At 49.6% G+C, this 14,319-nt stretch overlaps 1 protein-coding gene across 2 annotated transcripts in view; it reads right to left on the reverse strand.

Moving 5' to 3' along the window:
• The window catches only part of KIF5C (kinesin family member 5C), a 167,541-nt gene that overhangs the window by 19,007 nt on the left and 134,215 nt on the right, over positions 1-14,319 (reverse strand). For both annotated transcript variants that reach the window (XM_067741992.1, XM_067741993.1), the window contains exons 18-24: positions 14,214-14,290; positions 13,151-13,260; positions 11,226-11,327; positions 10,787-10,847; positions 5,823-5,894; positions 2,812-2,916; positions 676-892 (exon numbers count right to left, since the gene is read on the reverse strand). In XM_067741992.1, the coding sequence (XP_067598093.1) occupies positions 676-892; positions 2,812-2,916; positions 5,823-5,894; positions 10,787-10,847; positions 11,226-11,327; positions 13,151-13,260; positions 14,214-14,290 (744 nt within the window). The remainder of the gene's footprint in view (positions 1-675; positions 893-2,811; positions 2,917-5,822; positions 5,895-10,786; positions 10,848-11,225; positions 11,328-13,150; positions 13,261-14,213; positions 14,291-14,319) is intronic.

Below are 14,319 nucleotides of genomic sequence, written 5' to 3' on the forward strand. Positions count from 1 at the left end.
CTGGTTTACATAACATCTGCACAGCAATATCTGATGAGAAATAATATTACATGTTATTGGAGATGTTTCAATTGAAAAAATAAAAAGAAAAAAAAGAAAAGAAAAGAAAAAAGCGCTCTAGAGAACATCCTTAAATCCCTTCTACTGTCACAGCATTATCCCAAGAACTATGACTCAACAGGCACACTCTCATTCTTTGCATGGGTCCAAATCCAGGTCTTGAAGGGGCTGGATGTCCAGGCACCCTGCACTCACTGATGCCAGGCCTGGCTCTCTCCAGAGTATTTCCAAGGCTGCGCTTGCAAGCAGCTCTCCCTGAGGCTTCTGGCTACACGTAGCTCCTTCATGGTTCCGCCGGGTGCAGAACAGAAGGGGCCTTCGGGCTTTCCTGAGCAAGCCATATATTCCGGTATTCCGGAGAAAGTATACCTCTGTCTGTTTACAGCCAAACACCTCTGCCTGCAGCCAGGGCTGGCCGCCTTCTCTGCTCAGCTCAATAGCTCTGACGATCACAAGGTCCCCCAGAATCTCTCAGTGTAAGGAAGCGCACGCCTGGCCATCCCATCCTCCCAGGATGGACGCTGGGCGCCGGGAGGAGCCGGGCCGCCCCGCCCAGAGCTTCCAGCCAGAGGAGCCCTCGCCTTCTGTCAAGGGCCCGGGTGCGGGCACACGTACCGATCTGGGCCGAGTGGGCCCTCCTGGCCATGTTCTTGGCTCGCACAGCCTCCTTGATGCGGTCCACCTCCTGCTGGTAGCGCTTGCGGTCCCGCATGGCGTTCTCCTTGGCCTCCTTCAGCGCGCTCTCCAGTGCCTTGACGCGCTCGGCCGTGGCACGCAGGCGCTTCTCCAGCTTGGGCAGCTCACAGCGCAGGTCTGCGTTGTCCCGGACCAGCTGCGGCGGGAGGGGGAGGTGGGGAGTTACGGGGTGGGGGGGCTGGGCAGACGCACTGCGGGGGCTGAGAAGGTGACAGGAGAGCAGCTAGAACCACCACCCACGCGCCCCACCAGGGCCGTCTTGGAGGGTCTGTAAGACCATAAACGGTGGGACCAACGGGAATAAAAAATCCCATACCCTGAGGCTCCAATTTGCCAAACACAGGATTCACGGGTACGAGAAAGCGGGGAGGGGTGTGCGATAGAATCAAAAGCCATTTCCAGCTGTAGGAAACTTTCAGGCGTGGGTGGGATTTACTGCCTCTTTTGTTTGAGGGGTGAGGGGGGGACTTGCCAGAGAAAATTGACTACTTGGACATTGGCATGTGAAAGATAAGAAATGTGAAGCCAGTTCAGACACGCTCAGTGAAAGGCATTCATGTTCTAGAGCTCTCTGAAGGCCTCCTTCCAAGCCGGGACACATCGTCTACACCAGCACCGGGTTTGGACCCCACTTTGCAACATATCCAGAGGCTAACGGGTAACTCCGGGATACTGCTCATTCTTTCATTACCTAAGACACTCAGTTAAGAAGGAACAAGCTCACCCTGGGTTAAGAATGGGCTCAAGAGCCGTATCTGTTACTGCCTGGCCGTCTGACCAGGTGTGCGTCACTCAACCACTCTAAGTCTACAGGCTACATAAACAGGATCACTGTGGGAATCCAAATGGATCAGGAAAAGTTTTGAGAATCTTAAGTGCTAAACAAAGGTTGAACTACTGCTGGGTCTACACCTGTTTTCTTTACTCCTGTGGCCCCCCGCACCCAGCACCAGCTCCAGTGCCCGGCAGAGAGTAGGTTTTTAATAAATATTCATTGAATTCATGAATAAAATAATTAATGAATTTCAGAGCTCTATTTCAAGTTCCCTGGTGGTTTCTGCTTTTCTATTTCTCATCAACAATTTGCTTGAATGACTTCAACCATGTTGAATCTGTCATCCTCCCTTTGGGGAAAAATGCCATCATCAGTAATGTTGAAGAGGATATAACAAGTCAAAGAGAAATGACATCCCCTGGGCCACGGGGTCCAAAATGTTGGACCATTTTTATCAGATCCCAAATCTTGAGGATTTAGGGAAAACCGTCATGAACCTTCCAGCATTTAAACAGAAAGGAGACAAATAACCTGCCTAAGTCACCGGTAGGTTTGGACACTGTCACTCTGTCACTCTAGACAAACTCCAGGGTGTTGCAGGAACCTGAGAGGATGCCCAAGAAATAGGGTGACAGTGCAGAGAGGGGGCTGGTTCCGGCCCCAGTGCTCCCACGTGTGGGATGAAGCCAGTGGCTTCCTCGCCCAGTCTGTTTCCTCATCTATAAAAAGAGGGAGCCTGACCCAGCTCGCTGGCATCCACTTTGCATTCTGTGGAGTCTTTGGGTCCACAGAGGGTCCTGAAAAGCATCACGGGAGACACTGAGGCCAGCTGGGGTTGGAGGCTGGGATGGGAGGCAGGATGAAAAGACACGACTGAACACCCTGCTCCCCAAGCCCCAGAGAGCTCACACTCAATTCCTTATATTTGGCTTCCATCAGGAAAGTATTTTAGGACTTCCCTGGTGGTCCAGTGGTTAAGACTCTGCGTTTCCACTGCAGGGGGTGCGGGTTCGATCCTTGGTTGGGGAACTAAGATCCCGCGTGCCAGGCGGCACGACCAAAAAATAAAAAAAAAAAAAAAAAAAAAGGTAATTTCTGTACAAGGGAAGTCACTGAAGACTAAAAGAGTGCCAGGTCCCTTCCAGCACTGATGTTCCCTAGTGATGTACTGTCCTTTTACCTTCTGTATCAGAGTCACCTCCCTCACTAGGGCTGAATCCAGCGGGGCTTCTCTCCAGGAGAGAAAGAGAAGCAGGAGGAAGATGACGCAACCCTCCTACCTGTTTGTGGACCTTAGTGAGCTGCTCCAGGTTATTCTCCAGGAAGGAAATTTTCTGCTTCTGGGCAGCACTGCCTCCTCCCTCGTCGCTGTCCAGCTCTACACTCTGCATCAACACCAAGGGGTCAGCGGGACAGGCCTCCACACCGCCCACCCCCAGTCCCAGCATCACGTGGATGAGCCATTCGAAAGAAAACCCCCAATCTTACTAAAGGTTATTCTGAAAGTGAAAACGAAGAGTGGTTCTAAAAGTTTAGACTCGACCTTCTTCCCCATTAATTTCCTTGATCGGTATCAAAAGTGTTCTTTCTTTGGACAGCTGACAAAAAAACTTCAACTCTTTTTTTGAGGGATTCAGCTCTCTTTGTGAAATATACCTCTCCCTTGCACGCAGGTAGAGGCTTTTCTTTTCAAAAGGAAGTGTTCCAAAACTCATTAAGAAGAACTAGTGTGAAAACATAAGCCCAACAGGACAGGAATAAAGACACAGATGTAGAGAATGGACTTGAGGACACGGGGACGGGGAAGGGGAAGCTGGGATGAAGTGAAAGAGCGGCATGGACATACATATACTACCAAATGTAAAATAGCTAGTGAGAAGCAGACGCATAGCACAGGGAGATCAGCTCCGTGCTTTGTGACCACCTAGAGGGGTGGGATAGGGAGGGTGGGAGGGAGGGAGATGCAAGAGGGAGGGGATATGGGGATATATGTATACGTATAGCTGATTCACTCTGTTATACAGCAGCGACTAACACAACAATGTAAAGCAATTATACTCCAATAAAGATGTTAAAAAAAGAAACAACATAATAAGCCCAAGACCCAAGTTTCATTTCAAACATCACAAGTGAGATAACAAGTCATCAAGCTGTGGGAAAGTGTCTGTGGTCCCACTGGGAAGTCTCAATGGCCTCTGCTTGTCCCTTCAGCTTCCAATTCCATGAAATTACTTAATGAATCCATCTCAGACTAGTCCTGGCATCTGCGCGCTGTGCTGGATCAACTCTCGAAATTTATCAGGTCTTGAGATTGATAAAAACACTGTTCTCCCAGCACTGCCACACTGAGTGGCCAGATAAGTTGGGAAATACATGTAGAAACACATCCTGGAGTCCCAAAATGGCGAAGCACGCTTGCTTTGTCTCATTATAGAAGAGATCATCACCCTTCTCTTTCTGAGACGTGATGTCTATATGAGCATCTCAAACCTGTCTCTTTGATCTAAATCCGGGGTTCTCAAACCCAGAAGAGGATTTGTTAAAACTCAGATTGCTGGGCCCTACCCTCGTCTCTGAGTCAGTGGATCCAGGGTGGGTCTGAGAATTTGCACCTCTAGCAAGTTCCCAGGTGACGTCAGTGCTGCTAGCCAGGTGGCCACACTTTGAGAACCACTGGTCTAGGAATAGGCTCTTCCTAGAGAGTTTTATATCGTGAAGTCAGGGAAGTCTGATCTCAAGCTCTGCACCCTCCTTGAAACACCTCCTCCCTCCGACTGAGCGTTTTTGGTTCTTGTCATAACCTCTCTAGTCTCTGTCTCCATCACCTCTGCTCTGGCCTCTCTCTCCTCCCTGGTCCAGGTCCTCCAGTCATTTCTATTTTGATGACGGTGATCACTACCTACCTGCCTGACCAGTGCCACCTTGAAACCTCCCATCATTCTCCACCCTCTTTCCTTGTTTTTATTTCCAGGCCTCCAAGCTCACTAGAATCGTGCTGTCAGGTGCCACGACAAATCCATGCTCTGACCCTCAGCTGGACGCTCCCACACTGCCCAGCATCCTTTTGTTCGTCCCCAGCAAATCCCCCACAGCTGCCTGGGCCGCCTCTAGTCTCTGTGGGCTTCCCATTCTCTTCCTTCTTCTCCATCGAGCACCTTCTTCTCCACATTAACTGAGAAGGTCAAAGTCTTCAGATGCATCTCTTCCCAGTGTCATATATTTCCCTACGAATGTCTCCATCTTGGCTTCTCCACGTCTCCTCTCTGGGAAAGTGGGCCCTTTCCATCTACCAAGCCTAATACATTCCCCTATACCATCAATTCTGTCTTCTCAGATCCGACTCCATCAGTCACCTCCTCTTTTTTTTTTATAATATATTTCATCCCTTTTCCTTCGCTCCTTCACACAGACCCCCATGCACACACTTTTCTTAAATATACCTTCCGTCCATCCTGTCACACCTCTGGGCATGCCCACTGCCCCTCATCCAACACTTTCAAATATCTTTAAAGCATTTTGCTGTTCCCCCTCCCCCTCCCCCCTCCCCAAACCTCTGCTAGCTGCTCTGGGGGTTCACCGTTCAGTGACTCCCAAGATCACTGTCACTGTGTGTGGCACAAGGACCAAAGCAGCTCAGACTCTGGAGTCACACAGACCTGGATTACAATCCCATCTCTGGCTCTCCCCAGCTGCGTGATCTCGGGAGGTCACTTAACCTCTGAGCCCACCTCCACAGCTGCAAAACAGAACACTAAGAACCACTTAGATGGCTCCTGGGGAGAGCAAACAAGACGCCGGATGTTAAAGTGCTTCGTACACTCTGACCTGGACCCTCATAGCCTCTTAACAAGCAAAGATGAGGCTCTAGCCCCTGACTTCCACGTTCCTGACATCGTTCACCAGGCTTCAGGGCCACGCTGTCTGATGAGACCCCTCTGGGTTTTCCCTGCAACGCTCAGAGGTTTTCACACTGTGGCCAGATAAATATGCGTTCATTTGAAAGGATATTGGGTTGGCCCAAAAAGTTCGCTCGGGTTTTTCCATAAAATGTTACGGGAAAAACCCTAATGAACTTCTCTGGCCAACCCAATAACTTCCTTGTACTAAGAAGGAAAAATGTTCCCAAGTATTTTTCCCCCTCCAGCACATTCTTTTAATCACATTCTCTGGCATGAAGTAATTAATTTTTAAGCATAACCAGCCCCGATTTAAGCAAGTGATACTTCAACTGAAAATGATTCGTTCTGGCCAACTTTTCTTCTCAGTCCCATTCACACAAACTAGAACTCACTTTTTTAACCCGGGCGGTCAGATCCTGGACGAAGAGTTTACGGAGGTTGTGCAGAGTCTGTAGCTCTCGAGACTGGAAGAGAAGATTGTTAAAATGCCACTTAAATGAGGGAACACGCTGAATTTACGACACAGCTGGCACCAGACCATCAACCCCAGACAGCTCCATAAAGCTCTGTAAGCCAACCATCGAGGCCATGGGGCTCACCACTTCCTCTGACCTGCCCACCACTCATATCCTCCTCCACCTGGCATCTTCCCACGGGCACCCCAAGGTTCAGAGACTGGGAACTCAAACAATGAAGCGTAAACTAGAACAAAGCCTGCTCCTTTGCTGTGTTTTAAATAGAACCTTTTTTCCCCTTCAACCACAAAAATTCAAAAGTTTTCTCATAAAAATTCCTGGAGGGCTGTGTTGTACCAGAATGGACTCCTTTTCCCCTCTAACTTATGGTGTACATGTTATACAAAATGCTAACAAATTTAAATGAAAAGTTAGCCACAGTTTCTCCCACCCTAACTGACCGACATTTTTCACGTTTCCACACCCCTCTGGCCGTGGTCCATATGCTCCTTTGCTTTACATCACTGAGCTTATGGACTTTCCACCTGGGTGACCCTGGGCAACTTATCTAACCTTTCTGTGCCTCAGCTTTCTTATTTGTAACATGAGGATAAAAATAGTAGCTGTCTCATAGTTGCTGTTATCAAGCTTCAGTGAGATGATCCTTATGAAACTCTTACAACCATTCCTGGCACACAGTAAACATTCAATAAATATTCGCTAGTATTAATGTACTGATGCATCATATTTGACAGACATTTCTTCATTAGACTTTTATTGCTTCCTTTGGTTGTTGTTATGACTTTCATGAAATTAACTTCTTGGGAGCATTTTTTTTCTTCATTTTGGAGTCTTTTCTACTAATGAACCCATAGGAATTAGATTGCTAAGACAAAGGTCTAAGTCAAATCTGGTGACCTCTGTTTAACAAAATCAGAAAACCGAAATATTTCCTTCCCTTTAAGTCTCCGTGTATTTACCACAGGACGTACGACTAGTTCCCTTAAAAATATTTTCCCATAAGGAGAGAAATACACTCACATTTGTTTTTCAGTTTGTCTAAATTGACCTAACACAGAATGTCAAGGGATGGAGCTCACACAGCTCACAGAAGAAAGGAAGAAACAGGCTCTAAAGACATGGAAATAATAAGTTTCTTGAATAAAGGTTCTATGTTAATTTAAGGTCAAATTACTGGGTCCAATTCCATAATTGAGTTGAAATAAAAAGCACCTGAAGTCAATTGATTCCTCAGATGAGGCAAATTGCTTTCTGCGGGAGGCCAAGCCGGCCTGCTGTCAGGAACGCCGTGCACGCAGCGCGTGCCCAGAGCTGAGCCACCGGCCGGCAGGTGCAGGGGGGCTGCTCCGAGCTCTCAGTGATGTAGCTGTGCTGCCTGTGCCCCTGCCCGAGGGAGCTCGGCCTCGGCCCCCTGCTCTGCGAGCTCTCTCTCCCGCTTCAGGCATTTCATTACTGATTGAACTATAATCACAGTAAATACTTTCCATGAAAAACGCCACCACCCTGCAGGGACATGAGAAGAGAAGACCCGGGTGTCTTGTCAAAGGGCCAGGCGATTCTTCCAGGCCAAGCACCAAATAATCCAGAGTCCGGAGTTTGGCGACTTTCTCTCCTTACTGTTTGTTTTTAGGTAACTTCAAGAAACAGTTTAGGAGGGGCAGTTCAAGGCCTTGGAAACAGTTGATAAGTTGCACATGAATGCCTGCGTAACCCCATTTTGGCCTCCTGGGGCAATCAATTTTCCTCCATCGTATCCATTAGCATTCCTTCACCCACCCCGATTCCCTTCCCTTGCGAAGTAAGTCACAAGCCTTTCCTGGCACGGACGCTGCCCTCTGTGTAAAAGCCCAGGGCTCAGCTTCCTGTCACGGGGGACAGCGAGGGTGTGACCAGAGAGGTGGGGACACAAGGCCCATCAACGCAGCAGGAGAGGTCCAGCCCCAGAGCCCACACAAAGTGTCCTATTAAAGCCAGATGGCTTCCCGGGACCCCAGAGACGTCCCCACCGGCTGGTTGGCCTTTCCCAACATCGCCCCCTGGAGTGGGCTTCACAGACTACAACCCCTGGGTGGCAGGTCCCACCCGGGCCTGTCCAGACAGTCCAGGAGGCAGCGCAGGCCTAGGGCTAAGGGGGGCTCAGGAAGGGTCAGCCAAGGACAGCAGGCCTGCCCCTGAGGAACACTGACAGCTTGGGGAGGATGTGATGGAAGGATCACATCTGGATCACGTCTGGAATGGCACAGACCGTGGGGTTCCAGTTTGGGAATTGAAAGCGTGTGTGTGCGTGATGTGTGTGGACGGGCAGTGAGGGCTGCAGAGGGAACGTGGGAGGCTGTGTCAGTGGGTCCGTCCACGTGTGAGGGACCAAGTGTGTTGTGTGAGCATGTGTGTGTGGTAGGGGGGCCGGGGAGAATGGATGTGAGGGTGGGAACATAGGTGAGTGGGCTGGGCGGGGAGGCGGGGGAAGGAGAACCAGTGGAGGAGGCTAGTGAGGAAAATGTGTTGTTAAAAATGTATTCAGTGGACTTCCCTGGTGGCACAGCGGTTAAGAATCTGCCTGCCAGTGCAGGGGACACGGGTTCAAGCCCTGGTCCGGGAAGATCCCACATGCCGTGGAGCAACTAGGTCTGTGAGCCACAACTACTGAGCCTGCGCTCTAGAGCCTGTGTGCCACAACTGCTGAAGCCTGTGTGCCTGGAGCCCGTGCTCCACAACAAGAGAGGCACCGCAACGAGAAGCCTGTGCACTGCGGCGAGGAGTGGCCCCCGCTCGCTGCAACTAGAGAAATCTGCGTGCAGCAACGAAGACCCAACACAGCCAAAAATATAAATAAATAAATAAATAAACATGTATTAGGGCTCCGTGCTTCCACTGCAGGGGGCATGGGTTCGATCCCTGGTCAGGGAACTAAGATCCCACAAGCCGCTCAGTGAGGCCAAAACAAAACAAAACAAAAAAACATTCAAAAGGGCAAAAGAACATGCTCATGAGTGAGTATGAAAGACAGAAAGCTTGTGAGTCTGGGAGAGAGTTAGCATGTGGGGTGTGTGTGCGTGGACATGATGGAGGGTGTGAGAGTGAATGAGCAAAAGTGTGAGTGTGCCAGTGAGGAAGTGTGGATGGTCACTAATGAGTGTGAATGTGTGTGTCAGCATGTTATGGGGTGTGCTGGGTGTGTAAGAATTTGTGAGTGGATGAACACAGGCGTGAGAATGTGAATGTGAGGGCCTGTGGGTGTGAGTGTGTGTGTGAGAAAGAATAAGTGATTGTGCCCGAGCGTGGGTGAGGCCGTGAGAGAGAGAGGGGTGAAGAGTGAGCTTCTGGGTGTGGGCATGGAAGGTGTGTGTGCTGCGTGACAGTGTGCATGAGAGAGTGCGAGGGTGTAAAGGAAGAAAAGATACTGAAATATTGATCTCTGGCTGGTGGGAATACAGTGACATTTTAATGTGCAATATATTTCTGAATTGTTATAATTATCTATGATTATGGGTACCACTTCTCCAGGAGAACAGATGTGGAGGAAGCAACTTCATGGCTTCATTTCCATTTCCCCTCCAGCCGCCCTGTCCACCGTCTTCTCCACCAGGCTCAAAAGGCCCAACTTCCTGTGAACAGTCATCCTACTTCTGTCCTGAACGGCTTGTGCCCCCCGAGCCCACACCTGGCTTTGAGGAGCAGCTAACACTGGCCCAGCGGCCAGAGTGCAGCCTCGGGTCCAGCCCTGATCAACCACTTGCCTCCAGTCTGGGGTCACCGAGTTCTTGGATTCAGGCTCAGTCCCACATAAATTCCCATGACGTGGGAATGAAATCAAAACGCATGACTGTATCTAAACAACAGTTTCTCTCTGTAGTCATGTCATGTGAAATGACTCGACATGTTTTCACCAAATTGAGACTATTTGAGACTGTCTTCAAACACAGGCTGCGTGGCATTTTGGAGGGCTCTTGAGAGCCCTCGGAGCCAGGCAGCTACCCCCCAGGGCAACTGAGACAGAAGTTGACCAGAGGGGACAAACCCAATGAAAGCACAGAGAAAACTAACCAGGATCTCAGATGGTGAGCCCTTCTTCCAAAGGGAAGTAGATCTGTCACTCTTCTGCCCCAACCCCTGCAGGTCCCAAGGCCCTGCCTGGCCTGCACCTCCTCTGGCCTTGACCTCTCTGTGCCTACCTCCTGCCTTCCCCCCTTCTCTTGGTTACATACACATTGACCTCCCTGATGTACCCCAACATGCCTGCCATGGGCTGACCTCAGGGCCTTGGCACTGGCTGTTTCCTCTCCTGGAAGGCTCCTCCCCGGACATCCCCATGGCTCCTTCTTTTACCTGCTTCAAGTTCCTGCTTAAATGTCACCTCCCAGTGGGGCCACCCCAAACCAGTACCCCTGCACTTTCTAGAACCATCTAATGGAGGTCATGATCTACATCCTTATTTCTCACTGTCTGTCTCCCCCAGGTGAAAGACAGCTTCACAAGGGCCAGCATCTTAACTCTGTTTTGTACTGATGCAACTCAAGCACCTAAAAGCATGCCAGCCCTCAGTAGGTGATCAATAAATATCCATTGATTGTTGCATGGAAGTAAGTCACAACATACAGAGGCTGTAAAATTGCAGGCACTGATTTGAGTTTAAATCTCAGTCAGGGCTCCATGGTTACAGTCTTAAGGATGGATGGATGGATGGATGGATGGATGGATGGATGGTCACTCTGTTAAGACCAGGGGAATAAATCCTACAGCTCTCATGTTTCCATAGGAAGTTTTATGTTTAAAATGATATTCAAGAAAGGCATGCACAAATAAAATTTTAGAAGAAACAAATTCAAAAGATCATAAACCAATCTGGTCTCTGAGACTAAAATGAGTTGGGAAACACATACCACTGTCTCCTCCAGCCCTTTGAGGTCCTCTCTGGCTTGCTCTCTTTTATCATTGAGCAATCTAAAAAACAGAAAGGAACTGTGAACCACCAAAGGGGCATCAGAGATTCTTACAGATACCATTTGCATCTGCAGATAAGTCAGCAAAACAAACCAACTCACCCAAATGGCCACGGTCTGTTTTTAAATTGGCCTAACCTAACCTGAATATTTGGGTATCTGAATCACCAAAGTAGACTGTTTAAGACTTTGCAGGGTGGTGGGGGGACTTCCCTGGCAGTCCAGTGGTTAAGACTCTGCGCTTCCACTGCAGGGGGCATGGGTCCGGTCCCTGGTCCTTGGTCAGGGAACTAAGATCCCGCGTGCCGTGCAGTTGGCAAAAAAAAAAAAACTTCGAGAGGATGAGAGAAAACAGAGGAAATATTTAAAGCACACTCACAAGAGCTTTTCCAGTTTCATTTCTCTCTCTTGGTCCTCTATTTTCAGCTTGTTATAATCAGAACTGAGCTTCTCCTGTTCCAGTTGCAATTTCTGATTCAAACTGAAATGGAGAGGAAAAAGCAATACATTCCACATCAGCCTGAAATTCTGAGTCATGCTGCTAAAGACGTGGTTCTGTTCTAACCCCATTAGCCCTGTGCAATAAAGGCGGCAATTCTGGAAGATTTGGAGGGATCAGAGAACAACCTCACAGCTTCCTCCCTGCCCAAGTGAAAATGAAATTTCTGGGAACATCTAAGAGGCATGAAACATAAGGCTCTAATAATGTATTTATAGTTGGCTTGCGCAAGAGCTTTGGGAGGGAAAATAATGAGATGGGAAAGGGGCCGATATTTTAAAACAGAAAAACAAAGCCCAGTAAGAGTTCTGCTTTTCTGCCCTACAGATGGTACATACGCACTCCCAGAACCTTATTTGGCCACTTTGACCTTCCCTTCCTCTCTGGTCTGACGCTCCAAAAACATCCCCTAAATCCAAATCCCTAGCGGACACAGGGACAGTTCTGTTCTGTGAAGTCTTGGGGGCGAAATGGGGCAGTGGGCAGAGAGGGGAAACACAAAGAAAGTCCAGGGGCTGTTGCAAAAACGAAACTCACCATCCAGTTGGGGGTATTTGGTCACCATTTATATCAGCCCGGTCCTTATAAAACCTTTCATACGGCCATGCCTACATGACTGTAGACAGCAGATTATACACTCTCTGAAGGAAAACCCATGTGAAACGCAAAGGCCAAGGAAATGGCCCCACTTGTCAACTGACTCAGAGACCCTCCATCTCTCTCACCTTCCTTCCCTCCCCTCCCCTTCCAGCTGAACAATCTGAGGGTGATTCATCAACTAACAAATAAGAGTCACACTTACAGGGGAAAGCTCAGCGTAAGTGGGAGCATGGGGGTGGACCAAAAGAAGGGGAGCAGCGACGCTAAGTGCTTTCCTAGGGAGACTGTGCACAGAGCCCCGTCACATCATTTACATCTTTGCTTTTAAAATGCAAATGTGCTGTGTGAGTATCTCACGGACATCGAGAGAGAATTAAACTCCAACTCCAGTTTGATTCTTGTTTAGCAGCGTGACCCTAAGTAAATCATTTAATCTTGCTTCCCATCTAGAAATGTTTCTTCATCTATAGACACAGAGAGGAGGGAACCTTGAGTCTGGACCTGGGGTGGCGGGGAGGAGGGTGTCAGTGGGTGGAAGTGTATTTCAATATAATTGGTTTTCTTATGTCTTTAATTGGGGGCATTTAAACACAGCCTGGGGACTTGTGTTGATGAGGCGGGAAAGTGAGAGGAGTGGGGAGGGATAATTGCTGAGCAGGGGGCTCTGCAGCAGCTACAACAGGAGAATGGCCTTGAGCCCAGCTGCAATGCCCCCGAGCACAGACAGACACACAACAGCACGGGTCCCTAAGGCGTGTGCCCCTGCGAGCAGGGGTCTCTGGGGTGTGCAGTGTTCAGGTATGTGTTGGGCTGGGGCAGCGGGAGCTGACCGTCTTCTCTGGAGCATTTCTTAACCCATCAGAAACCCTGAATCAGAAGCAATTCAGAGTCTTTGGGGGTCTTTTTCATCCTCTCATAGGAACAGCCTCCCCACCTTCTGAGGTATGTGTCTGCCCAGCTGAATCACCAACGTGCCCCTGCTCCACGGGGACCAGGCAGGGCAGCTGGACCCGCCTGCCACCTGCCCACCAGAGCCCCCGGAGGCTCGGCTCCAGTTGGGGAGCAGACCGCAGAAGCATCACGTCCAGCTCGCTGAGGCACCAGGGCAGAGCCCAGGGTCCATGGGGCGGGGAAAGCAGAGACCTCCAGGCTGGCCCAGGGGCCGTGTCTGCCCCAACGCCCCACGAGCCCCCAGGCCGACTCACTCCCGAATCTCATCGATGATTTTCTGCTTCTCCTCGATTTCATCTCTGAGTCTGGACAGCTGCTTCTGATGAGCTTCCCGGTGGCTCTCCATCTGCTGCTCCAGCGCCTTCTGCAACCCAGGCCGGGAGAAATGTATCAGCCGCTCGTTGGCTCTCAGCCGGCTCTGTGACAAAGCCCTTGTTCGCTGTCTCCTACCCCATATCCCTCAGCTGTCAGATCCCCAAACCGGGGCCCTCAGAACCCACCGTGCTTTACAGGGATAACAAAACTCAAGGATCTGTTATAAAACTGAGTGGTCCCTACGGGCAAAATAGCCCATTCCATGAGTAAAGGGTCTCCCCCTGACCTTCTATAGCTCATCTGAGCCACACGGCTTCTCTTGCCAGGTCAGTCAGAGGGCATGGACCTCTTACCACCTGGGTGACCTCAGACAAGCCATGCAACCTGTGGGAGTTGCACTTCCTCACCGTAAAACGTAGATAATTTCCCGGCCCTGCCCACAGCATGGATTTACAGTGATAGTCAAAGGAGACCTTTCCACCAAAGCGATGCAGACCCAGGACAGGGGTTTGCCTAAAGCTAATCAAAAGTTCCACATTTTCTCCTATTTCATTGTATCCACCTAAAAATCTTATTTCCCAATCATCTTTCCCACTTTTCCTTTTCTGTTTAAAATGTGACCAAAAATAAAGATCTCTATGTTTAAGATGAAAACTCAAATTTGGGCTGTTTCGGGCGACCATTCCTGCAGAAGTTCTGCCGCGTGGCCCCATGCAGTGACTGGAAGGTGTGCTCTCTCCTTCCTCGTCATGAACGGGAAGAGAAATGTACCAACACGACATAACTACTATCTACAGACACCTCGGGATTCCTGGACACCTCCACCTCCATCTCATTGCTAAGCCCAGCCACACTCTGCGAGCAGCTCTGATGCCCAGCCCCAGTCCCCACCCGCCTCCCTCCTACCCTGCCACACACATCTCCGAAGGAGTTGGATTTTCCTAGATCAAGCAAATCCAGTCCAAACATGGGCTGGGCTTCTGGAAGGGGCTGCACACACACCTTCATTTCCTCAGCGTCCTGCAGCCGGGTCAGATGTTCCTTTTCTTTATCCTGGAAGCTGACTTCATGCATTTTTTCTGTTTTGAATTTTAAACGATGATTTAAG

The sequence above is a fragment of the Pseudorca crassidens genome, chromosome 6 (assembly GCF_039906515.1).
Source record: "Pseudorca crassidens isolate mPseCra1 chromosome 6, mPseCra1.hap1, whole genome shotgun sequence".
NCBI classification, from domain to species: Eukaryota; Metazoa; Chordata; class Mammalia; order Artiodactyla; family Delphinidae; genus Pseudorca; species Pseudorca crassidens.